Source organism: the organism of the source record quoted next, unplaced genomic scaffold (assembly GCF_019419815.1).
Source record: "Pyrus x bretschneideri cultivar Hongxiangsu unplaced genomic scaffold, Pyrus_bretschneideri_v1 Contig209, whole genome shotgun sequence".
NCBI classification, from domain to species: domain Eukaryota; kingdom Viridiplantae; phylum Streptophyta; class Magnoliopsida; order Rosales; family Rosaceae; genus Pyrus; species Pyrus x bretschneideri.
Genome location: NW_025999512.1, coordinates 159,678 through 187,042, shown reverse-complemented (window position 1 = coordinate 187,042; position 27,365 = coordinate 159,678). Strand labels below are relative to the sequence as shown.

The following is a 27,365-nucleotide window of genomic DNA, read 5'->3' as shown; positions in this document are numbered from 1 at the left end:
TACAATCAACTATCATGGTAAAATATTTAGTTTCTTTGACTTTTTGAATGATTGTAGCTTTGATTTCACAAGATATCAACAATATCAACTCATTCTGGATGGTATGACTAAGATACTGATAACGAATCTCATTATTTTGGAAGCATTGAAGATGATTCTTTATCAATGGATCAGATTCAACCATCATTTGAACTAGGCCCATAAAAATTTTGCATTACTTGATAAAGCGTATCGTTATTTCCACAAAAAGCCAGTGTGTGTTTAGCTAAATATTTCACAATGTAAATCAACCTTCGTAATAACTCCCTCTAATGCTCTTTTTCTTTCTTGATCTGGTCTTGCACAACTTTGTCAATTGTTTCATTTTTCTGCAATCTAAGACGCAAATCAATCCAAGTGGTCATGTTCAAGATGTGATCAAAACTGTTTTCATGCTCTTTAAGCCTCACATTAAGATGTGTCCAATCTTTGTAGCCCTGATTTGCTAATTGACCTTTGAGAGGCCCTTTCTTGAACAATTTACAACAAAAGCAGAACACTTTATCAACATCCCTTGAATAGACTAGCCAATCTCTATCATGTTTCTCTTCATTGGATAAGTATCGAGTGTAAAAGGCTGCATTAAAACACCTATTAAATTGATCTTTAGGACCTTTCTCAATTGATAGATCTCTTGCAAGACCTTTTTCTGCCAACCAATCAATCCATTTAGGATCAAGACTATCCGAAATTTGAGGATCATAAATGTTTGAGGGAATGGACTCACTCGGTTGATCAGTGACAATAGGAGCATCCTCATGATTATCATTCTCATCAAGGTCATCATCAATTTCATCATTACCCAAATCATCAACTAATTTCTCATTGTCATCTTGTTGTTCCGTAATTAAATCATGCACTGAACTTTGTGGTTCTTTTTCTTTCAAAAATAACCTATCAATAGCTCATTTTTGAAACTGAATCAATTGTTCAACTTTTCTTTTTCTTTGACGCTTCAAGTAGCCAGATGGATATTTTCTAGTAAGTGCCATCTTTTATATCTCAGAAAAGATCACAATAAAATTATAGTAAGTATGAACAATGAAAGCTGATAGTTCGTAATACGTGTGCGTCTAGCGATTTTTTGATTTTGTCCTGAAAGGTACAAAAGAAAAAAAATTATTATAGATGAGAATTACCCAAATCTTCAAGTTTCGAGTCAATATACTTAAATTAGTAGATATCTTATTTTGATCTAGGTCTACATCACTTTGATCAGTTGAACTGTCTTTATGATTTGGAAGTTTTTCTTTAATTTCATAAATTTATAAATTAGGGTTTAATAATTTGTGGGAAATATAACAATGGGATGAAGAGAAAAAGGAATTACACTGGGAGTCTGAGACACTCACACTGGCACAGCATTCTGGTGCTCTGCGCTGAATTATTTGCCTCTGTAGTGACGGTAATCTGGTGTGAAAAGAAGAAAAGTGAAACGCAGCAATGGGATTTTGGCGTGAAAGAGAGAAGTAGTCTGAATTGTTTGCCTCGGTAGTGGGGTTCTCCAATTGATTAACTTTGCCCTTTATTAGTTATTATTTTATATATTTTCGTATAGATAGTACTAGTAGTCTGATGGCTTTTAACCCTTTAGTCTTTTAGGTAGTAGTCTGACTGATGGTTTTTAGGTAGTAGACTAGTAGTCTGATGGCTTTTGGCCCATCATATATTTATATGTATATATTTTGATTTGGTTAGTATTTCTATATATTATTTTTATATAATATTATTTTATATGTATTATTATATTCAATAAAAAAATATTTTTAGGGGTTCCAAAAACCAAAATTTTGGGGCCCTGTGCCATAGAACCGGTCGCACTCCCCCAAAGCCAGCTCTGATTCCTAGTAAAGAGAATGGATATATCCCACTCATTGCGAATTATATATCTTTATTGTATAAATGTTTATAATAATAATAATCATTTAACTCTTAATTCTTATTAAAAAAAATCATTAATTTGAACTAGAGATCACTTACACATCCTAATGTAAGGACAAATCGACAATGTTAGTACTATACTAGCATATTCATGAATAACAGTTTATTTACATGACACATTTTGCTGACTAAATGATCCATTTGGAATGATTATTTTTTTAAAATATTGTCACATCCCGGCCCGGGACGGATCACTTCCCGAGCCCGCTCCACCACCGTAGCACGATATTGTCCGCTTTGGGCTTACCATTCCCTCACGGTTTTGTTTTTTTGGGAACTCACGAGCAACTTCCCAGTGGGTCACCCATCATGGGATTGCTCTAGCCCCCTTCTCGCTTAACTTCGGAGTTCCTATGGAACCCGAAGCCAGTGAGCTCCCAAAAGGCCTCGTGCTAGCTAGGGATGGGAATATAAATTTAAGGATCACTCCCCTGGGTGATGTGGGATGTCACAATCCACACCCCTTAGGGGCCCGACGTCCTCGTCGGCACACCACAGCCAGGGTTAGGCTCTGATACCAAATTGTCACATCCCGGCCCGGGACGGATCACTTACCGGGCCCGCTCCACCACCGTAGCACGATATTATCCGCTTTGGGCTTACCATTTTCTCACGGTTTTGTTTTTTTTTGGAGCTCACGAGCAACTTCCCAGTGGGTCACCCATCATGAGATTGCTCTAGCCCCCTTCTCACTTAACTTCGGAGTTCCTATGGAACCCGAAGCCAGTGAGCTCCCAAAAGGCATCGTGCTAGGTAGGGATGGGAATATACATTTAAGGATCACTCCCCTGGGTGATGTGGGATGTCACAAATATCCTTTAATAAAGATTAGGAAGTTAAACGGTTCTAATTATGCGATTTATGTAGTAATAACACACTATTCATAAGGATAAAATATGTATATTCTCCATATGATGCAAGTATTACTCTAATAATAATTAGCAATAATCGTAATAAATAGTAATTTATGATCACGGTGGCATAAAAATTTGGCTTCCCCGCATCCGAGGAGGCGACGCCCGCCGCACTGCTTGGAAGGAGACAATCCGCCGAAAAGAAACGAGGATTGAAAATCAAATACAAGAGAAAGTGGTAGGGCGCAGCCCGATGCTCAACTATTGGTGAACCTTGTTATGGTTGGGGCACAAATTTGTGAGAATATCTAAGACAGGATTTATTATTAGAAGTGTATCTAAATTATAATATACTTGGTAGTCAATTGTGAAATATTAGCTAGAGGTAAAATGAGTAGAAACATTGAAAGTCTGTCTCATCCAAACATACTCTTTAACTTTGGATTGTTACATTGTTTCACATGTGTGTTTATTATTAAAAGTGATTAATGAGATGAGACTAGTTATAATATTTACATGTATTTGATATAATTATTATATAACTGTCATATATAATTAATGTGAATATATGTATTTAATACGATCACTATTTGACAGTCAGATAAATCGGAATTGACCACTCAAGAATTTGAATATATGGCTCCCTAGCTAAAAAGCATATCGATCAAACAGTGCCACAAATATATACTTTTTAAGATAATTCAACAAGAATGAAATTACACTTTGCAAACTCTTTTAAGAACGAAGAATGTTTGGCTACGGACCTATGTGAAGCACTACGAAACTACAGTATTTGGAATTAGGCTCAACTAAAATACAGACAATTTGACATATTGTTTACTGTTTAGTATTGTCTGTGTCTATTGGAATCGAGATCCTCTTTGTATATCTGTGTTTGTCACTCAAGGACTCGGAGATCCGGGCCGTTGAAGCGAGACTAGAGAACTGGAGAATATCTCACTTCTGTTTAGAGTGTTGGCCATCCATAAATTAAATCTTATATACTGATTTTTGACGTTCTTGAAACTGGTAATGATTAAAGAAGGGAGATGATTTTCACACATATTTTTTAGTTTCTCATGCACTCTTGTTTGTTCATGTTTATTTCCGTTTGATTTAATCAATTTAATAGTTAAAAATAAAAGAAACAAAGGCCTACTGACGCTCCGGTTAGAAGATGTGATTATGGGACAGAGGTTCAGGGTCGAAGGGATAGAGGAAGACCTAGGAAGGGACTCTAAGAAAAGACTTAGTATTTGGACCTAACAAAACACATGCGTTCTAAGATTCATGTAGCCTACCCCAGTTAGTGGGAAAAAAGTTTTGTTGTTGTTATTGTAATAGTTAAAAATAAAAAGGAAAATTTTATTAAAACCCATTCAACCTCTTTTTACACCCAACTCTAAAAATATTTTATTAAAATTCCTAATTCACCCTTGTATAAAACCGAAAAACAAAAAACAAAATCAAAATGTATTTCCACACCCACCGTTCTTCCAGCTCAAACCCCACCAGAGATTTGCTGACGATTTTTCAAGGCAACTTCAAATCAAACTGCCTTCCATGGCAGCCCATTTACCTTCCGTTCAAGCTTTGACATCGAACGCCTTCCATACAACATAAAGGCACCCTTGGTTGTGATTCTCCACGTCACCGACTCTGTAACACTTGAAAACTTTATAGGCCCCCATCTTTGTTGGCATTTGTCGATTGAAGGAAGTGAGCAATAAAGAGAAAAAGGGGTAGAAGGAGAGAGAAGGAGAGAGGGAGGGAGAGAGAGAGAGAGAGAGAATAGAGGATGAGAACAAACAGAAAGGAAAAGGAGCCTGAAAATAGAAGACGTTGACACGAAAAATTTACCGGCGTCAGTGAAGAAGTTGTCGGAAAGCTATGGGAGTTGGTGGGGTTGATATGGGTTCATCTCCTTTCAATATATTTTTCTTATTTCACATTAATTTACGGTTAAAGTGAAGAGTTCAATGGTAAAAATATTTAAGTTGAGTGTGGAAATAAGTTTTTAGGGTCTAAATAAAATTTCCCAAATAAAAATGGGTGGGGGAAAGGCTTAAAATATGTAATGTGGAAATTGGTTTCCATAAAGAACTTACATATTAAGAGGATTAGGCGCATGGACTTGAACAACAAGCGGCAAGGTTTGATGAAAACTTATAGGCTATGTTTGGATAGTGGTTTCCACGTCTCACGAGATTGATGTCAAGTTATGAAGTAACGAATCATAAAATGCACATGAGAAGGATGTCAAGTTATATAGATGGCTTAGGAAAGTCCTCCATGAACATTGTAAATGCACGTGAGAGGGATTTGTAGATAATACCTCCCAATGAAGGAATTAGCAAATCTCTCTCATATACCTGTGATGCTCAAGTAAGAGTTTTTCTAATCCCTTCCAAGTGACATTTTATGATTCATTCCCTAAAAACTTAACATCGGTATATCCCTTGAAACTCAGAAACCCCACATCTAAACACAGCCATGGAGTTGATTTGATATCTTTATGGTCAATGAAAATTATATCAAATAAAAATGTGGATTAGGTGTCTATGCTACATCAATTCTTTATCTTTTTAAGTGATATCATTATCATGTATGGTTTTGTCTGCGATAGCATTAGTATCACGTTTATATATAAGAAGTTAACAACGAAAAGTCTAGTCGTCCAGCTACCTTTATTTTTTGTGGCATCAGTTGTGTCATGAGTCATGACTGCTTGTTGCGTTCCTCTAAAATATCTTATCTTGATTTTTTCTTTATTATCAAAATTGTAACAATGGTCCTAATAAACTTTCTGAACGTTGGTCATTGAAATATGAATTTTTTTTTTTTTAAATAAAAAGAGACTAGTTGGTGACTTAGTTACTGTGGTCCACTTTTTTGGTGGTCGAAAAAAAATCACAGAAGCATTTTAGTCTCTTCATGGCCGCCATCATGTAATTCACCGGTACCAAAAAATCGAACCAAAACGTGCTTTGTGGAATACAGGTTTGGAAGATGATATTAGAAGTGGTATATTTTCCTTGTAGTGCCTTCAGTTATATGAAGAATTAATTAAGTTGGAAGATGTTTTGGAATATATATGGTGTTTAAAAACATCGGGGTTGGAATAAAGTTGACATCTTTAATACCTATAATGATAAAAAATTGATCACTCAAAAATTTATACTTATTTAAAATTAACATTATCTTGAACTTGTTATGTTCTTATTAATTATCACTTCTTGAAAAGAAATTAAAAAAAAAAATAGTTGTTCAAAACTTTATCCCCCCATCTTGTAATTGTTATTTGGATCGTCACCAAATTCTGGAAAGTGTTTAAGCTCATCTCCTCCAATTTCTTAAATACTTCTATAAACTCTGTTTATTCGATCTCAAAATGGTGAGCTTTGATTGCTGGAGCTAAGCCTCTTGGTCCTTCTAATGTGCTTTTGGTGGAAGCTACAACTAGGCTTGGCAAACGGATCGTGTCTGTCATGTTCGTGTCGTTTTCGTGTAACACCTGTTATCTTAATGGGTCGTGTTGTGTCACACCCGTTATCTTAACGGGTCCTTAACAGGTCAGGTCACTTTATCCAACAGGTAAAGTGACCCGACCCGTTATGACCCGCTATGACCCGTTTAGAAAAATCTTTTTTTTTCTTAAATTTGCACATACCACACATTGCCACATAAATATTACTTCAAAACATTAAAACACATTTGTCGTTTAAGTACTACATATACACTTGAAAATAAGAGCCTAATAAACAAACATCCATACACTACTAATCTATTACAAAATATTAAATGTGCAAGGATATGCAAAATGAAAAAAATTTTGTTTTCAAGGTTGTGAAGCCTTTCTCGAAAGTTAAAACCTTGCCAATGGAACTCAGAGCTTGCATGTTATTCCTTTTACAAAATCCTCAATTTTCATCGATCATCATGACATAAGAATTTGTGGTATCAATAGTGTAAATATTTTAAATTGAAGATCGAATTCATCTCTGAATGTTTGGTTTTTGCAATTTTTGGCTTATGCGATCTTGAAGCACATAGACTAAAGGTCTAATCTAGTGCTTTACACCTTTGATAACCTTGTGAACCTTCAGTACTCCTAACACACCCCCTCAAGCTAAAGGTAAAAGAGCGAACTGAAAGCTTGTCAATCAAGGAAGCAAATGATCAGCAAGAAGAGACTTGGTGAAAATATCAGCAATCTGTGACAATGTACTAACATGTTGTACAACAATCTGTCCCAAAAGAACCTTCTCACGGATGAAATGATAGTCAATCTCAACATGCTTTGTTCGAGCATGGAAAACTGGATTGAAAGCTAGGGCAACAACACTTTTGTTATCACAGAAGGTGACAAGTTTATGGAGAAGGGGGAATGAAATATCAGAAAGAATCTTGGTTATCCACAAAATTTCTGCAGCAGTGTTTGCAAGAGACCGGTACTCGGCCTCAGTGGATGATCGAGCCACTGTGATTTGTTTCTTAGCACTCCAAGCAACCAAGTTTGGTCCCAAAAACTCACAATAAACACCTGTAGAGCGTCTGTCAACAGGACAACCAACCAAATCAGCGTCTGACCAAGATGTGAGATGTTGAGCACCCTTTGTAAACCATAGACCTAAGTCAATGGTATCTTTGAGATATCTCAAGATACGCTTAACAGCTTGCAAATGAATGGTTCGTGAAGTCTGCATGTGTTGGCACACTTGATTCACTGCAAAAGCTAGATCAGGTCGAGTCCAAGTAAGATACTGCAATGCACCAATAATGGACATGTAGGAAGTAGGATCCGAAAGTGGAGTTCCAGAGTGATCTAGTTTAGAAGAACTGACTGGAGTGTTGTAAAGTTTGACTCTTAACATATCAGTTTTCTTAAGTAGATCCAAGGTATACTTTGATTGATGTAGAAATAGACCTTTGGAAGATCATTGCACTTCAATTCCCAGAAAATAGTGAATATCACCAAGATCTTTAACAGAAAAATAGCTTGCAGGTAAGAAATAATAGTTTGGTAGACTTAAGAGGAGCTGCTAGTGATGATTATATCATCGACATAAACCAAGATGAAAGTAATAATGGTGTCTTTCTTTATGAAAAGACTTGTATCAGATGAGGATAAAGAGAATCCCAAGGACAAAAGAGCCCGATAAAAAGCTTCATACTATGCTCTAGGAGCCTGTTTAAGACCATATAGCGATTTCTTAAGTTTACAAACATGAGTGGGCTTGGAAGTATTAACAAAACCAGGGGGCTGCACCATATAGACATCCTCTTTTAAATGACCATGTAGAAATGTATCGCTAACATCTAGTTGATGAATAAACCAATCATAATGCACTACAATGGAAAGCAAAATCCGAATGGTTTGTGATTTAGCCACGGGACTGAAAGTTTTTGAGAAATCCAATCCATCTTGTTGATGAAACCCCTTAGCAACTAGATGTGCTTTATACATTTCTATAGACCCAACTGCCTTGTATTTCACTTTGAAGACCCATTTACAACCAACAAGATTGCAAGAAGGATGATGAGGCACCAAATCCCATGTACCAGTGGAATGAAGAGCGTGAAACTCATATTGCATTGCTGTCATCCAAGGTGCATATTTAAAAGCTTGGAGATAAGTAGTTGGTGCTAATGGTATTTTGGTGAGAGAATCAACTAAAGAAGGAAGAGGATGCTTTATAGCAGTGAAAACTTTGGGCTTATGAATACTAGATTTAGCTCTAGTAATCATAGGATGAGTGTTGATAGGTGCTACAATATGTTGATTTGAATCTGGTGCTGCAACATTATGATCAAAGACATTGATTGATGAATGAAATGTGGAAGGAAGAGATGTTGGAACATCCATTGGTCGTGCAAAAGAGTCATTAGGACTTACAGAGATCTGAGCTTGCAAATCTACAATTTGAATGGCACATGTATAGTAACTGAGACTGAAGGAGTAGCAGAAATGGAATTGAATAGTGCAGAACATGGAGAAATTGAAAAGTTGTGTTGAAGATAAGGAAAAACACCCTCATCAAACACAACATGCCTTGAGATATAGAACTTCTCAGTTTCTAGATCATAACACCTATAGTCATTGTGATTCAAACTATAACCCAGAAAGATGCACTGCTTATTCTTGGGTTCCAACTTGTGACTGGAATAAGATTTCAACCATGGATAACATGCACAACCAAAAGGCTTCAATGTTTAATAGTTTGGTGGAGCTTGAAATAATTATTCCCATGGACTCAAAGAGGAAGTCTGTGAAGGCAACCTGTTAATGAGATACACTGATGTTTGAAAAGTTTTAACCTAAAATTTGGATAGGAGATCACTCTAAGAAAGTAAAGTCCTGCCCATTTCAACAACATGGTGATGTTTTCTCTCAGCACACCCATTTTGTTCAGGTGTATGAGGACAACTCAGCTGATGTGTTATGCCTTAAGCATTGCAGAAACTTTGGAGTGTTTTGTTTAAAAACTCACCCCCTGAATCAAATCTAAGGCATTGAACCTTAGAGGCAAACAGTGTTTGGACTTTGAGAATAAAGGTTTGAAGTATTGAAGCAACATCAGATTTAAGATAGAAAGGATATAACCAACTGTATTTTGTGAAATCATCCACTAGTATTAAGTAATATTTGTAACGAGTACAATAGGAGGTAGGAGAAGGTCCCCATACATCTGCATAAACCAAATGGAATGGTTTAACTAAGTTACAAGGCAACTAAGAGAATGGAAGCTTAGAAGCTTTGCCCATTTGACAAGCTACACAAACTTGCAATTTATTTACTGAACCAAGTACAAGTAAATGGTTAGTATGTAAAACAGAATGTAAAACTGCAATAGAAGGGTGTCCAAGTCTTTTATGCCAGAGCTAAATATCAACCTTTGCAACCATCAAGGCACGATGAGACACTATGATTCCATAAGATCCATTTGAAGCTATCAAGTAGAAAATATAAAGACCACCTTCACTGGGGCCTTGGAAGAGCATCTTCCCAATTCTTAGATCCTTAATATAGAATCCAAAAGGATCAAACATCAAAGAACACCAATTATCACGGACAAACTTGTACACAGATAACAGATTATGAAATGCTTGAGGTATAAGTAAAACATAATTAAGATGAAAAGCAGCAGTAGGTGTGCGTATAAAGGTATAACCAATATGAGATATACACAGACCTTTACCATCTCCTACAAATAGTTGCTCACTGCCTGTGTATAGAATGGCAAAATTTAAGAATGAAGGATCTGGAGTAACATGATAAAAGGCACCACTGTCTATTATCCAATAATTTGGTATAGAAGTGGTTGTTGTAGACATAGCCATAGGTGAATAACCTGAAAACTGAGGTGAACCAGAAACCTGATTGTGGCCAGAAGTCATTGAAGAAGCAAATTGAGATAGACAACCACAATGAAGGGCTTGATGACCATACTGATTGCAAAGCTGACATGGGATAGATTTACCAGAGAGGAAAAAGTTACGACATCGAGATGGACCAGCACCAAGAATACCACATGTTTGATTGGTAGAGCGATTACCCCCAAAATTGTGATTGCGATTTTGATTGTTGCGACCTCGATAATTCCCTCGGAATCCAGACTGAGAACCAGAATTATTAGAGGATTGAGCAGCATAGGCATGAAATGGAGCAGATATATTAGATGCAGACGATCGGGTTTTACGCTTTTAAAGAGAACTTTCAATGCTCAAAAGTAAACCATGCAGTTCATCAGAAGTAACTAACTCATTCCTTGTTTCTATAAAATCAACAAAGGATTCGTAATCATCAGGAAGACCAGACAAAGTATAAGCTACCAAATCAAACTCAAAGATTAACTCACCCGCAGCAGCCAATTTATTATAAATTTCTTTAATGGAGTTGAGATAATCAGTCATCGAAGAGTCACCTTTTTAGATTGTCTGAATCTTAGCTCGAAGGCTATGAATATGTGTGCGAGAGGCTCCAACAAAACATTTTTCCAAAGAAAGCCAAAGAGATCTTGAATCATTCATTCCAACAGTCAGAGGGAGAAAATCTTCAGAGATAGTCGAATTGATCCAAATCATTAAGATTTGATCTCACTCACACCAAATTTCATGTGTGGAATTAAGAACACAAAGTCCAGCAGAATCACGAATGAATTGAGAAGGGCATGTGTCGGTGCCATCAATAAGCCTTAACATCGTAAATTGCTTCAGAATTGGAAGAAATAAACTACGCCAGGTGATGAAGTTGTGACGATTCAACTTCGTTGGAATCGTACCGGCGATGTTCTGAACAATGATAGAGGTAATCGGAGCCAATAAAGGATTAGAAACTTCAGCATGAGGAGCAGAAGCTGAAGAATTGGCAGGAAAAGAAGAATTGGAAGAGTTTGCCGTTGCAGCCATGGGGAATCACATAGAAAATCGAAGAAAATATGAAGGTAAGAGCTGTTTGGCAGGAAAGAAAAGGCAAGAAAATCAAGAACGCGGAAGCAGGAGATCAACGTCGGTGGACTCCGACGATGATACCATGTAGAAAACAGAAACTTAGCGAGTAAGGAATCATAATTTTAGAGAGAGAAAGAGAGAGATAAATTTAGAGAGAGAGAGAGAGAGAGAGAGAGAGAGAGAGATAGGGAATTGTGTAAATGTATTCTCCATTACATTGAGTATTTAGACATAAATACCAAAACTAAGTTAGCTGACTCAGCATTCCTTAGGTCTAATCTGTTGTTTTACACCTTTGATAACCTTATGAACCTTCAGTACTCCTAACACTATAAAGGTGGGGCATAAAAAGATTGTTGTTGAGGATGACTCAAAAATTCTTATTGATGCCATCAATGGTGGTTGTTCCGTTCCCTGGAAGCTTAGAGTTCTGCTTAATGTTATTTTGAACCTTGCTTGTAATTTTGAGTCCATCAGTTTTGTCCATCTTTCGAGAAGCGAATTTTATCGCTGATAGTTTAGCAAGTTTAGGTCATTATTTACATTCATTTTGTATTTGTCTTAATTATGTTCCTAGTTGTGCAAGGACTATGTCACACACTAATGACTCTTCTACTAGATGCCCTAAAGACTTTGATATTTAATTTTATTTTTCTTTCTAAAAGAATCATCAACAATCTATTAGGGGTCATAATAATGTAATCTTCTTCTTGAATTCTGGTTCGATTTATATTTAATTTGGATAACCCATCACTATGTTCGGGAATCTTTTGTTGCATGATTTAACTAGAATTTCTACATCTTGTGCTATGCCTCTCATCCGCTAAAAAAAGATCAAGTTGACTAATTAAAATAGTAGAGCACCATGACACATTTGTCTTCAACTAGAAACTTTTTGTTGCTGAAGGCGAGTGGAATCAGTATTGTGACAAGGGGCCCTTGCACGTCATGTTGGCACCATCTTTAATTCTTGGGTTAAAACTAGAAATAATTTTTCTTCTTCAATTTTTCTGGAATAAATTTTTAGTCTGAAATTACTAAATGGTGAATTTAGGATAATTTTTTTCTTAAAATAACTTTTTTTTTTAAATAATTATGTAGACTATCCTATTTTAATTTTATGAACACTTTAACCTTAAAATATTTAGATTCTAATAAATATTGAAAAATAACTAAACCGACACCATGAAATTCGTGAAACACTATGAAATAATATGAAACACATAAAAGGAATTTTTTTTTTTAATTACTTTATCCGTTGGATTTAAATGTGAATTGTTAGATCATTTTTTTTTTTTTACTGTTGGATTTGATCATATTAGATCTTAGCCGTTAAATTAAATGAATTTATAAATACAAAACTAAAACAAATACACATATATGGTGGGCCAAGCCCACTAACCCATTGAGAATCATGGCCTAAATTTGTCCAAGAAATGAGTTTGGGTTAAAACTCATATTTGCCCTAAGGGTTAAAATAAGTTGGGGTATGTTTAGAACCTAAAATTTGAGTTTTACTCTAAGAGTCAGAATAAGTCTTATGTGCTGGTGAAATAAATTACACAAAATTTCTAGTGTATGGTGGTAAGTTCATAGACAATGATAATCAATTTTAGAATTGCAGGATCAAAATGAGAAACGAGGTCAAATTTATAAAATCATCCTTGATAAAAATCCTTCCTATCTCACAAAAATAAAAATAAAAAATAAAATAAAATAAAAAATTTATAACCATTTCATTAGTAAAGACCAATCATATGGTAGCCAATAAATTCAACTGACCCCTCCAAATTTCGGAGAATCTCTGTGGATGACTAGGGTGATGCCTTTTTAAAAGTTGGAGTTGTCCTGTATACATGTTTTTGGACTGCTTGATAAAATGTCTCAAAGAGGAGTTGCCATTCTTATTATTTTGTAAAATATATCAACTTGGGCATTATATTATTGTTATGCGTTCAAGTAGTGAATTTTCTCAACTGAAAGAAATTAGTACTCCTGCAAAAATATGGTGGGGACAGGGAGGAAATAGTATATAATCATGTGTATTTGTTAATCACATTAGCTTTGATTCTATTGTTGCTACTACTTCAATGGAGAGAGCCTTTTTCGCTATGAATATTGTGAAAAGTCTATTGCGTAACTATTGCCCTAAAAACTACCAAGTCTTAATGGCACACAAGTCGAATAACTAATGAGCTAACTACATCATTCGATTGAATGCGAGGTGTGCTAACTCGACAACCAAGCTCGGTCTATGAGTGAATGAATGTGGTGGTGGTGGTGTCGAACACATTGTTGACTTCGGTGTCTTGAGATTGTGGTCTAGGAAGGAACTCATCTCGGCTTCTAGGTTCTAGAGCCTATTTACAAGGCTACCAATTTCTTCAAAGTTTATGAATCGTGGGCACCGGGCTTAGTTGATGTAATCATATTTGTGCAAATATAAGTGTGTCGAATTGGTACCAGACTGTACGAACACAAATACTCTAAAGAGATAAGTACCTTGATTATACATGTGGTTCAGCCGTCTAAATGCCAAGCTATAAAACGTACTTCTGAATATCCAATCATAAAATAAATTCGACTTTCAATATGCCGAACAAAACAACGTGGGAACACCTCACTTCGCTGAGAAAGCTAATGAAATGACCTCTTCCAATAAAGACTTAAAGATTCCTTATTGATCAAGACTTGGATAAAGAACCAGCTGATCTCAAAGAATTGTTGTTAAGACTAACTAGAGGTCTTCCTCAGTCGCTTGATTTTGCGGCTCCAATGCTATTAAAACAAACTAAAGGTGTCGTCGGTTGTCAACCACAGTGCTGTTAAGACTAACTAAAGATGTCCTCAATGAAGTTAGAAAGGTCAATGTTTTCTTAAGAATGAGAGGGTTTTGTGTAGAGCAAAAATTTGTGCATGACAGATTTGCTTGTGTTTGAAGATAGCTCGATTGGTGCATAAAGTTTTGTATTTATTGGGTTGTATATTTGCTTAGCATGGCCTAATGGTGTTTGTAGAAGGAATTGGATCCGCTCCAGACCTTAGGGTCCGAAGTCTAGGAATCAAATCATCTGGGTCGCTGATTGGTGTGTAAAAGAAATCAGAGTTGTTGGTTTTGTGTGGTGGGCCAAGGAAATAAGTTAATGAGGACCATTGGATTGAATTTATGTGGTCCAGATGAATTGATCCCTAGGCTCTGGACACTAAGGTCCAAAGTGGATCCAATTCCTTTGTAGAATTCAACTGCAACTCAAACTATAGAAAGAGAGACTGATCCATATGTCATTTACCTTCAGATGGCTAGTAGAGACTTTTCAAATAAAATAAAAGCCTATCTAGGCTTATCACATCATTGCCAAAAGCCTAGCTTACCTAGGTTTCTTATCTCATCATTACCCAAAGCCATCATCTTTAACCCTATCCATGCATGAATCCTAATCCACACTCGCATTAGGAGTCAAATCTCCTATGATGATCACAATTAGAAATAATTATTGATAATTCCATAATAATATTTCTAAAAATCATTGATAATTGTCTTGAGTCACATGTAAAATCAAAATTATTCTTTCATTGAACGGCTTCAATTGAATGGGCTAAAAGTGGCAAAGTCAAGTACAAACAGTAACCGAATGAAAGATCAATGATTGAGTGATACTATGGTGATTTATACTAAAAGCAATTATTTTCTTAATTGATAATGAAGCTATATGTAGTGTCTTCAAAATATGAAAATGCGTCATAGACAATTGTAACTTGTATTGTTATTTGTTCTACAAAATTATTAATGATGGAACTATGGTTTAATTTTTAAGGTTATTATATGTCTAATGAATTTTTGTGATTTTCTACATGTGACCGTCCGAGTAATTTTTCTTGGATCCATTACTGCACCTAACTCAACCTAACCCCACACACAATTATTATTCACCCACAACCAAAACCCAATATTAATAAATTTAGTGAGCTTAACCAATTTGTACTATGGTCTAGTGGTATTTCTCTTCACTTGTGAGAGAAAAGTCTTAGGTCTGATTCTCGCCAAAGGCTAATTTGAACCACATTATTGCTAGCCTATCCCCTCCTCCTTAGTGTAGATAATATCATTTGTTAAAAAAATTCAAAATAAATAAATTTAGTAAGCTTCAATTAAAGAGCCTCTGAAATACCTTTATTTGGCTCAATCAACATTGTCCTTCAAAGATGTGACAATTTATCTTTTAGATCCCCCTTTTAAAGATCATTTCTAGGAAAAATCACCCAAATTTGAAATTACATGACTGTTGGACTAAATGGTAGTTATTTTAGCCTTCTTTTTTTTTTTTTTTTGAAACTTCGTTTATTTTATTCACTGCAATTGAATGTTTTAATAGTTTTGAATTTGTCTAATTTTTGCTGAAATAATATATGAATAACGAATTGAAAAATAAACTCTTCGAAGCATTAAAAAAAATTACGAAATTGTTGTAGGCCTAATTTACTGAATCATATAAAGGACAGAGAAAGAAGGGGGTGCAGCAACACTAGTGAGAAAGAGAGATGTGTAATTGTGAGGTGTGTGTTATCTCACCCCATTGTGCCTTTATCTATAGTAGTAGGGAAGGTAAATTTCTTACCCTAATAGGATTACAACTCTAATAGGATAATATCTAGTGTAAGAGATATGGTAGAATCCCATAAGCATATCCCAGATATGATAGGATTTACACGATCACATTCATAATCTAATAAGACTACAACACTCCCCATTGAGGGTGTAAATACTCAAACAAATAGCACATCTGATCTTTAACGATGAAGTAAGTACAGTTGATGAAGTTATCGGCGCAATGAGCAAATGCGAGTCTCAAAACAACGGAAGAATGCATAAAAGGTAAAACTCACAAAACCTCACTATGGTAAAACCTAAGGTGAGAGAAAAACCCATAGACTAAGGAGAGAAGTTGCATTAAGTCAAAACTATACGTCTTCTGAACGCAAGTAGAAGAGCTCACAAGGGTATGACCAGCCCAAGATGGGTGCCTCATCAAGGAAAATGCTCCTAATCGTAGGAATAAAAGAGTATATTAAGATCAAGTGAATATACTTCTAGATATTCCCCCTGAGTTTGACGGAATTTCCAAATAAGAACTGCAAGCATTGCATATGAATCATTAGGCATACCAATTCCTCAAATAAGCTTCTGGAAGGTTAATTTCGACAGTGACGTGTAAAGGTCGACAAGGTTTGTCTGGGATCGGCTTGCCTGACTTCAGTCTCTTGATGTTTTGCTAATGTGATGTAGACGCAATATGTCTTAGCGATGATTTCGTTGACATATCATGTCTTGGTCAGTTTAATACATGCGGCATAGTCTTCATAGATCATCTTTGGGACTCAACGATTAATGAAAACAGCAAGTACTTCGAATATGCTGAACAAGAATTCTTAACCATGTCTCACGTGTAGCGTAGTAAAGTATGGTGAGTCTTGGAATGATTCGAAGATTTTGCAACTAAGGTCATATCATGGACCTCCAAGATATTATGATATCCCTAACAGTAAAGACATAACCATTTGGGGACGTGCCCTGTACAGATTTGATAAGTAACCAGCATCAGCATAACAACAAGGCAAGCATCTCCGAGGATCAAGGGGGTTGGTTAGCTCGGGATGTGTTGGGATAAGCCCAAATTTGTAGTACTTTCAGGGTAACACAAATACGTCTTTAATACCAACTCAGTGGCTGCGTGTAGGCGGGGTGTTGCATCTTTACCAATAGATTAACAGTGAAGGAGATGTCATATCTAACGTAATGAGCTAAATACAACAAATCGCAAAGTTGAACTCGGATGTGGAACTTCGAATTCCATAACCTCTTCAAGGGTCTCATTTGCATGTACCGTAGGAAGATCATAGTTATACTCAAATGTAACACTTTCCGGGTGTAGTTCGACTGGTAGACCAAAGTACCATTAGAACAATGCTTGAACTTCAGGTCAAGACATAAATGAATTTTCTCAAGATCCATCATCTCAAATTCCATCTTCAGGTGCGAGGTAGTTTTCTCAAGCTCATCTACGGTCTTTGTTATATTCATGTCAATGACATAAACTGCAACTCTAGCACTTTGGAATAAGACTTCATTGTTTAACACGCAAGGGCATAATTTATATCCCTAACTGATCAAATAATCACTTAGACGGATGGGTATACCACATCCGTCAGATTATTTCAATCCGTAAAGTGAACGCCTTAAACGAGTTGAGAGGGTGTTCCATGGTTTGGAACTATTTGAACCAGTATATGTAATTCTTTGGGAACTTACATATAAATCTCCATATCTATATCCCCATGGAGAAACACTAACCACATTCGTATTGTTCTAGTCAATCACAGAACGATTGAGAGAAACCTTGTGTTGTAAGGCCTGCATTATATCGCACTATTTCATTTATCTTATTACGCTTCCTTTCCCACTTGTAACACAACAGGGTTACCTTGAGTAGTGTATGAACGATAAATCTTAACACCTTTTCATAAGGAATTAGACCTGGATTCTGATTTTGGTTGTCCAATCAGTTATACGTTGTCACTAATCAACGAAACACGGTTTGATATCATCGTTTTTCACTTATGTCAATAACTACCATATAAGTGAAAATATCATCGATGATCTTATCCAAACTAGTATACTGGACCATCTCGAGAGTAATCTAGATTAATCTCATGAGGTGGAAATGATCTAAGACAACGGTCGAGTATAGATTCATTTTGTGTCGTGACCTTCCTCTTCTAAGGAAATGAATCCTATGAACCAAGTGATATGTCATGCTTCAGGCCGAGATAGATTGATTGGCTATCCGTCGGTGTACCGAACCATCCAATAGGGATGGTAGACTCTTCGAGGATGTTAACTCGACGTCCGTGAAGTACGTTTATCCTTGTAGGCATGTTTACAGCTGATAAATGGTCTTTTCACTTCAGCTAGATCAGAGGAATACTTCTGAAAGCAACATTCTGAAAGCTAGAATACATCGCACTTGTTTATCACATTTGTGCAGTATAAGGATTGAGATGAGACATAGGGGCCAATGTCCACACAAATTCGCGTTGTTCTACATGAACGTTGATATTCTTATCTCCCCTTAATGACGGGAAGAATGTCTCATTGAAGTGATAGTCTGTAAATTAGCGGTAAAAAGATCACTTGCAAAGGCTCTAAGAGAGCTAGTGTGAAAGATAATTGTAATCGACAAAGATTCACATCCTTCTTTGAGTACCCATATTCGTATGTTGCGGTCGCACAACTTGGCACATGGAATGCACACCCAAATACGTAAATACAAAGCATCAGGTTCGTATTCAGTAACCAACTGTAACGTCAAAAATGGTTGAGTGGCAATGGGCCTAAAGGCAGACCAACATAGCTGCATACAATATTGCATTGCCCTAGACTGAAACCGAAAGCTCGATGCGTTCACCAAGGTCCGGACGATCATTTAAGTTTCATTTTATGATCACTTTGCAAGGCTATTTTGCAGTGAAGATAAGAATTCGATGTCTAATTATAAACCCAAAAGAAATGCAATACTTATCGAAAACCTTTGATATAAACTCTCTGGCATTATCTAGTCTTCCAAACTTTATGGGATAATTAAGGTGGTGAACCCTTAAATCGGCCAAGAGGTTTAGCAACAATGTGTGTGGAAAACATGTGATGAGTTTTTTGATTCATCAACCAAAACCATAAAGTATTTATATGGTTCGTATTTTGGTTGGATTAGTCCACATATATTCCCTTGAATCCACTGTGAAAAGAGCGTTATGTCATATCTTTGCGAGGGATGATATAGAAATCAAATTTCCCAAATGAGCAGGCTTGGCAAAGTGTGCTTGTAAGCACATGATCCTTACTTCGGTTAAGGAAATGCGTTGTGGCATCATTGTTCGATCTAAGTGTCCCAAAAGGTCGTGCCAAAGAAAGTAAGCTGCTCGAATCACCTAGCTCTATGCGGGTCATATATGGTGTGTTCCCAATCGGGAGACAGCCTATTAGCCCCAAAGCAAAGCTTCAGACTCATTTTTGAAGGTGGTGCAAAGTTATTCTACTCTATTTTTCATCAATGGTTTCATTCATGATTATTGTTCTCTCGAATATTCGTAAGACTCAACGACGTTCTTCCAGAACGGGGAGAATAAAGGTCTCTTAAATGGTAATTTAGTACCATCCATACAACGAGGAGCGTGCCAATACTCTTAATCAGGTTGGATAAACATGAAGCCGTTGCTAAGTTAGTGTGCACAATATCACATTCATCCAAGCAACTAATTTCACACATTCGTACCTAATCACATGTTTAATTGAATTCAGTCGCATGTATTAGAAACATGATTCAATTAACTCAAATTCGAGGACAATATCGATAAGATTATCCATAACAAAAAACAAACATCAAACATGAATCCAAGAACATAAAAGAATGTTCACCAAGTAAACCAAAGTGATATAGGGGATTCAGCCAACAAGGTCATTCATGTCAAAATTATGTTTTTCCAACGATGTTCGGTGGAGCAAAATTAGTCTCACATCTTGACTACAAGAATGATACTCCTCAAAGACATTAGTAGGGGCACAAACAAGTGCGTAACTACTAATCTATTCCATCGAGACAGAAGTAGATTCTACAGAGTTGAGGAATGCGAAAAATATCCCTTATTCTTGAAGTTTTGGGTCTTAGGTGCCAAAGATCACGCTTCAAGCATGATGCCACACCTTGGTAGGCCCTAATTCTACCATATGTTGTAAAGACAAACTCGAAATTGGATTGTGATAGACAAACCCAAACTTAGGTTTGGTAGGCTCCAATCGAAGCTGGAGGGGTCTGTTCGGTAGGCCCTTACCGAAGCAGAGCAATATCGTTCGGTAGACTCCAGTCAAAGCTGGGACTTTACCTTTTTCTCACATTTATGCTAGTAATCAAATCCAATAATTTGGTAAACTTCTGCTCTCTATATTGTTGCTTTAGGAGCGAGTTAGAATCAAGGAATGACGAGAAAAGTATTCTCCAGTCAAAATTCGATCAGATTTATAAACTTCAGAATCGTACTCATTCATGAACGTAATCATGGTGTTCTTCAAGCAATATCTTTCATGATTAGACAGTTCGTAGAAGCAAGCCAAAAAGCCATGGAATTATCGTTCAGGAGGTATTTCCATTTGTTATGCATTGGGCATAAGTCTTCGTATAAAGATCATGGAATAGGCTTATTCAGCTTTTCCATGCCATTGTTGGCTTCAATGGTATCTTAGCTTCTTGAGAGTCAAGTGGAGATTCATGTCTTGTACCCACATAAAGTGGTTTCTGTCAAGAAATGTCCAAATCAGTGAAATCAAACTTGTTACAATTCGACAATCCACTGAATTGAGGGAACAAGATTGTGATTGGTGTTTTAGAAATAAGATATCTATAAGCATCAAAGTTAGAACATTCAGGTTCTAAGACATGGTTTACACAAACAAACTTCAGGTATACATGGGTGTATTGTTTTATGAAAACTTCGGGTTTCAAAGGCACTAAATTCGAAACTACAGGTTCGAGTTTAGTTATGAATCTTTCGGTTCATAAAAGGAGGTACATGAAAGAACACATAGTACAATATACAACTAAGCATAGTGGATTTGGGTTGCTTCAGGAACTCAAGTGTGAGTGCTTCGGGACTATGAAAGGGAGTCAACAGTTCAAAGAAAAGAATAAAATATTAAATTGTTACATTCCAAAAGTGGACTTCATGCCAATAATTTTGAATGTAATGTCAGATTAATTGACTATTGGCCACTTTTAATTGATTCAATAGGTCGAACCATACGGGGTCGATCATAAAAGCAAAGAAATATAAAATTTCAGACCATATTTTGGGTTAGATGGTTGCGGGCCATGCAATAGAAAAGCCCTAAAAATTAGTTAGGGCTGTGAAATCGGGCACCAAAATAATATAGGTGCAGGTTGAAAAAAGACAACCAAAGGATTGTTCCATGTTGTCCAGATTAGGGCCCTGCAGTAAAAGCTGCAGACTTAGGCTCAGGCCAGGCTACACGAGGCAGCCCATGTAAGTAGGCAAGCTGCAATTGCAGTATAAAGTAGACCAAGGGGAAGAGACGGGCCCAGCAACATAGAAAGCTACTGGAGGCGGGCCGAAACGTGGGAGCGGAGCCTAGAAGATCGGAGATTACTGGTTGGTGGGCTGAGGCTCGGGATAAGCCCAGCATATGCTAGCTTTGGTTAAGCGACACGCTGACTTCTTGGGATGAGACATGGGCGTTAAGCCCAGCACGAAAGACTCAGGCAATGAGGCCTAGTCCAACACAAGAACAGCAAACCCAAACAGAGGTTGCTGATGCAGGATTGAAGTCGCCATGTCACTGGCTCAAGCTGCAGGCTTGGCACGGCTGGGAGCCGAGGCTCAATTGCAATTTTCCCTAAAAATAATTTTCTTTCTCTTTTTTTTCAAACTCTAGGGTTTGGAAAACCCAAAAGTGCTTCTATTTTCTTTCGATTTTTTGACTCACAAATTCCAAATAGCTAGTTATAATTACGTAATGCATGAATGTGTGTGTGTGTGTGTAGGAAGCCTTTAACGATCCAAACCATCTATTTTTTAAGTTGTACCTCATAGATCATCCTTACAAAATATTAGCCAAATCGAAAATATTTAAGACATCGAATTGGGTTCAAATAAATGAACGAATACTTTGTTCTATAACAAACAATGAAATTTGATCTTGATAATTAAATAGGCAAATGGTTCCGGATTGAATTGAATATTTGCAAGGATGATCTATGAATCGAGACTAACAAAACAGACGGTTCGAATCATTGAAATTCGATGTAGAGTGTGCCCCATATCTAATCCCCATTTATACACACACACACACACACACACACACACACACACATACATATATATTGCCAAATATATGAACATATACAATATATAGATCAGAATGAATATATAAATGTAGGGGGTTCATGCATCATGGGGAATGTTTTCATATTTTATGGTTGTTTCAAAGATCTTAATTTATTTTAAAAGAACCTGATTGGCCTTGGCCGAAGACAACTAAGCCTTTGAATTTGTAGAAGATCCTTCTCGAAAAGCCAAAATTGCATCTCCAATGCATTGTATCACGTTCAACAAAGAAAAATTAAAGTGAATCACTAGCATGTAGATTAATTCAATAAAATAATAAATTAATCATAAAAGAATGATTAAAATGTAATGCTCTCCTGGTTGAAGATCAAACTCTCCTTAGCACAGCGTCGAGAGCGTTCTGATAACGTATTGTAGGCCTTATTTACTGAATCATATAAAAGACAAAGAGAGGGGGTGTGGCAACATCAAAGAGAAAGAGAGAGATGTGTAATTGTGAGGTGTGTGTTATCTCACCCCACTGTGTCTTTATTTATAGTAGTAGGGAAGGTAAATTTTTTACCCCAATAGGATTACAACTCTAATAGTATAATATATAGCCTAAGAGATATGGTAAAATCCTTTAAGACCCCACATATGATAGGATTTACACAATCACATTTCTAATCTAATAGGACTGCATCAGAAATGCATTTGTCTCTCAATCCTCAATATAAGAAATGGTGGTTAATGAATAATAAAATATAGGTATAAGATATAATTGGTTAAATTTCTTTTCTATTTATACGTCCCACGTAGATAAAATCTCGTCTCCACCGATCCATAAAAGAAAAAAAAAATTCCTTATCATTGACAACTTGTCTTTGGTGTTAGGGTCAACGACAATTCTTCTTGGTTTATTTCTTCCTTTGTTCCTCCTTATTTCTTGTAGTGGTCACTCTCTTGCTCTATCAAGGAGATCCCTCTTGGTTGTGACCGCTCTTTCTCTTTGAAATGAAAGTTTTTGTAGTTGTGGTCGCTCTCTCACTTTATTGATGAGCACCTTTACTATATGTATGCCTTATTGCTCAAATTTGAATTTCAGAGCGACAACTTTGTTTACTAGTTTTGTGGTTTTTGCACTTAACAGGCTACAAAGAGGAAGCTTGACATTTGTTGGAGGTGACTCATAACATAACTTCTTTGTCGGCAATTGCAAGATCATTAAAAGTTTGATAAGGTATTTTCCTTTTGGTGCCCTTGCAGTAGTTCTCCAACTCGTAAAATTTAGTCCTCGAGTTTTAATCTTAATCTTTATGGTTGCTTAAATTTGGTTGAACCTCTTGTGAGCTAATTAGATCACCCAACAAGTCGCTAATATTGTCCTTATTGGTTGGTATTTCATCTTGCTCAATCAAATTCCAGGAAAGTAGTTCAAAGTGCCACAATCCTTTTATCTCAAATTCTCTAAACAAATACCTCTAAACTTTCTTTTTTCAACGAGATCATTTCCTGGTTACCAACATATCATTAAAGCACACAACCAAGGCAACCTTATATTTAGGCTTAAGGAACGTGTGATTAAAATTGCTTTGTTTGTAGCTAGATGCATTCATCGATTTAATGAATCTCCCAAATCATGTCTACGAGATAGCAATATATACAACATATATGCACACTAATAGTTCTAACCTTGAGAAGTCATTGAAACGAAGCAAATGGTGAACTGAGAACAGTAGCAACAAGAAAAGATCTTCCGCTCTCTCTACATGCCTTATACACTCCTATATCGGGTGGAATGGTGTGCTAGAATGTTGTATATGAGAATGTGGACCTAAGAGTGATATTTATAGGTAAGATTACTCGATTTATGGCCCATAAAGAGAGCACAATACGTATATTTAACACTTGTAAAATTCATAACCTAACAGAATAGATATTCCCATTAATTATAACTTTACCGCATCAAATAATTCGGGATAATATCTATTACTTCCTATCTTGTATCCTTAATCAATAGGGCTCCTAATAAATGTAAACCCCACAGAAATCCTACATCTAACCTTCTCAACCCAAGATTTTCGTCATTGAGCACGAGGCGTCATAGTGGTGGCGTTCTCATACCATAATGCGCAACCATGTTAGTTTACAATTTATACCTACAACTTAATCGCATTTCTCCTGGTCAGAGAATAGGTTTCGAGCCATGGACAGGGCAAAACAAAGGATGCAAAGACAAACAGAGTCGACAGAAAACAGGGCAAAACCTTTGTTCGAATAAAATCCACGACCAAAAGAGGGCAAAGTTACAGCACAATACATTATCAGTTGCATAAAATAAACTGTCGAAAATAATGGAAAAATAAAACGACGGATATAGTCACCATACAAAATGAAAAAGACAATAGTTTTCCCTAACATCACAAAAAAGGCGAATACTTGTGCCTCCATGACCGAAAACTAACATCTTTCCCGTTTAAGTATTGGTGGCTCTGGTGTAAATCTGCTGGCTAGCATGAGCAGCTATCAGCCTAATGGAACCCCTTGCCATCAAATCCTTAATTGCACGGCGAGCCAATGATCCATTAATCTGAAAAAACAAGAAAAAAGAAATAAACTTCAGTTACTTTAGCATCAGCTAAAGTTAACGACCACTTCATCGACCAATAGGTTAAAGACGTGCAAATTGTTATATAATCAGCAACTGAAAACACAATGCAATATATGTAGAGAAATTAAACCTACATTTGTAATCCAATATCATTATAAAAGCTACATGTGGAGTTTAAGCATGATGGAATAGTTCTCAGGAACAATCGTTGGGACAGTACAAAAAAATTATTCTTTTACTTTAACAAGTGCCTATGTATGCTGCATGCATACGAAGCATTTGAATTTTAATCACCATACACGTTTATGCCCCCCATGACGATCCTCAACTACAATTTGAGTACAACATGGGAGAATATATGTATACAAGTTTCTCAGTTGACAATCAGTAATAACAACAGAATTGATGTGATATGATGTGATGAAAAGTGAGAAGAAAAGAATCATAAATGCAATGAACTGAATTATAACGCTTTCCATCAGTCCCCGGATTTAAAGAAAACAGAACCCTACCAACCAAAGTGTGAAATAAACAGTCCAAAAGTCGAGAGATGTTAAAAAACAAAAAGAAAATCCTAGCACAGGAAGAATAGAAAATTGGAGGAGAGTATGAGGTATGGAAAAGGATGAGGAGCTGCTTAAGCACTGAAAAGGAAAACTGATATACTGCAACGTGATACAAGGTCCCCTGATATTCTATTAAAACGAAGGACATTAAGTTAAATCATGACAGCCCAAATCAAGCCCGATAGTTTAAAGCTTATAATTTACTGGTGTCGGGTATTTTAAGAAACAATCAGTTACAAAAATTTCCTAATTGATTCTAGCAGAGAGCAAGTATGCAGGAAAGAACAACAGAAGTCATAAGACCAAGGGGATAAATAACCTCAATATGCAGCACAAATTACAGCTTGCCTAAGACAGACTTTAAGCTACATAACAAACACAACATAACTATCCAATTATATTGAGTAATTGCGCAGGTATTGTTTGACATGTAAAAATGTGAATCATGATTGTGAATAGAAGCGAAGCACATCAACAATTGAAACAAATTTACATCCATTATGCGTATTTAGTGAGAAATCAATCATGCCCTTAAATAGAACAGGGTGAAAACAACAATTTGGAACAAACCCTTTTACAAAGTTGAAATTTGTTTACATTGAAAACCTACACTCGTTTAAAAAAAAAAAAAGAACAAAGAGTATACCAAACATGCAATACAATGTAAGTAGATAGATACAGTGTGCCAACGAGATAAAAGAATGAACTTGTAAAGATCATAGATCACTTTAATCACTTCATCAATGCCCGCAGTACGATTTCGTCAATAGGTTTACCAAAAAACTATAAATCCATTATGACAATTAATATTAGATAACCATTATGTAACTCAAACATATACTTAGACTTCCAAAATAAGGGACAGACTAACAACTCCCTATGTGGACAATCATACAGAAGAAAAATGAAGTCGGACTCGGAATCATACCCTTAGTCTGTCAGACAAGATGGAAGGAGTAATGAGCTTGTACTTCGGAACTTCGGAAAGCAGCTTGTCGTAAGTCCCCTGATCAAACAAAACCATGTTGTTCACCTTCTCCTTTTGCTTTCCCTTGCTCCACTTCTGTTAATCCATCAAAGTTTTAAAAAAAATGAGAAATTCCTCACAAATTTTCACACACAAAAATCAATGAGAGAAAAACAACTCATGTACTGTAGCCCAAACAATCAAACAAATGCCCCAAATATTAGAGAAACGGATTCTGGGTAGGAAATACAAAGAGACCTTCTTCTTCTGCTTGCCTCCGCCAGACTTGGCAGGCTTTGAGGACGGTGGAGGAGCCTTATCCTTCTTGGGAGCCTGTAAGAACAACAAGTACAAGAAATTAAGCGACCAGTCTACAAAATTCCAAGACCAAAAATGTTGCATTCAGGTTTTTTGTAAGCATTAGAAGGGAAATGAAGAGACTTTGGGGCTCGGAAGAGAGAGAAAATTACCATGGCGATGAGGGTCGCAGGATTCACAGGGGTTGCAGGGCTCTGGAGTCAATGTGGAGCAAGAGACAGCCGTCGGACGGAGACGTAGAGTTAGGGTTTTGATAAGAAGCGCAAAGAAATAGAGTTCGGGCTTGGTAGGGTTTTTAAGAGCAAATAGTCCCAAAACCCACTCCACCCCTAAAATGGCCGGCCCAAAGTCCACCCCATCTTCTAGGCCGGCGTAGAATGGACTGAGGGAGGAATCGACTTATCTGACGTCATGCTAACGTGAGCCACGGGCTGAGTTTTTTTTGCGATTGGCGCGTTGGATATACGCGAGCGTGGGAGCGCATTCCTGCAATGAAAAAAAAAATGTAAAAATTGTTTAAAAATATCAAAAAATTAAACGAATTTTTTTTTTTATATAAATACCCAACCATCTTTCACAAAAGTTGTACTTTCAAGAAATGACACGTGGCGTAACAAGATTGATTTAAAATTCTATCCAAAATTAAAAATAAAATTATTTTTTATTATTTTATATAAAAAAATTAATAATATTTTAATACGAATTGACTAGACTCTTGCCCAACTCAT

The 27,365-nt window shown here is 36.4% G+C and overlaps 2 protein-coding genes across 2 annotated transcripts; both read right to left on the bottom strand.

Moving 5' to 3' along the window:
• Positions 1–308: 308 nt before the first annotated feature.
• On the bottom strand, positions 309–1,914 carry LOC125477268 (zinc finger MYM-type protein 5-like). The gene is made up of 3 exons (XM_048584214.1): positions 1,852–1,914; positions 1,370–1,449; positions 309–933 (listed from the first exon to the last, which is right to left on the bottom strand). The coding sequence occupies exons 1-3, from the start codon at positions 1,912–1,914 to the stop codon at positions 309–311; spliced, it is 768 nt and encodes a 255-aa protein (XP_048440171.1).
• Positions 1,915–24,433: 22,519 nt separating this feature from the next.
• On the bottom strand, positions 24,434–26,948 carry LOC125477262 (40S ribosomal protein S25-like). The gene is made up of 4 exons (XM_048584207.1): positions 26,790–26,948; positions 26,578–26,652; positions 26,281–26,415; positions 24,434–24,765 (listed from the first exon to the last, which is right to left on the bottom strand). The coding sequence occupies exons 1-4, from the start codon at positions 26,790–26,792 to the stop codon at positions 24,652–24,654; spliced, it is 327 nt and encodes a 108-aa protein (XP_048440164.1). The 5' UTR covers positions 26,793–26,948; the 3' UTR covers positions 24,434–24,651.
• Between the last annotated feature and the right edge of the window lie 417 nt (positions 26,949–27,365).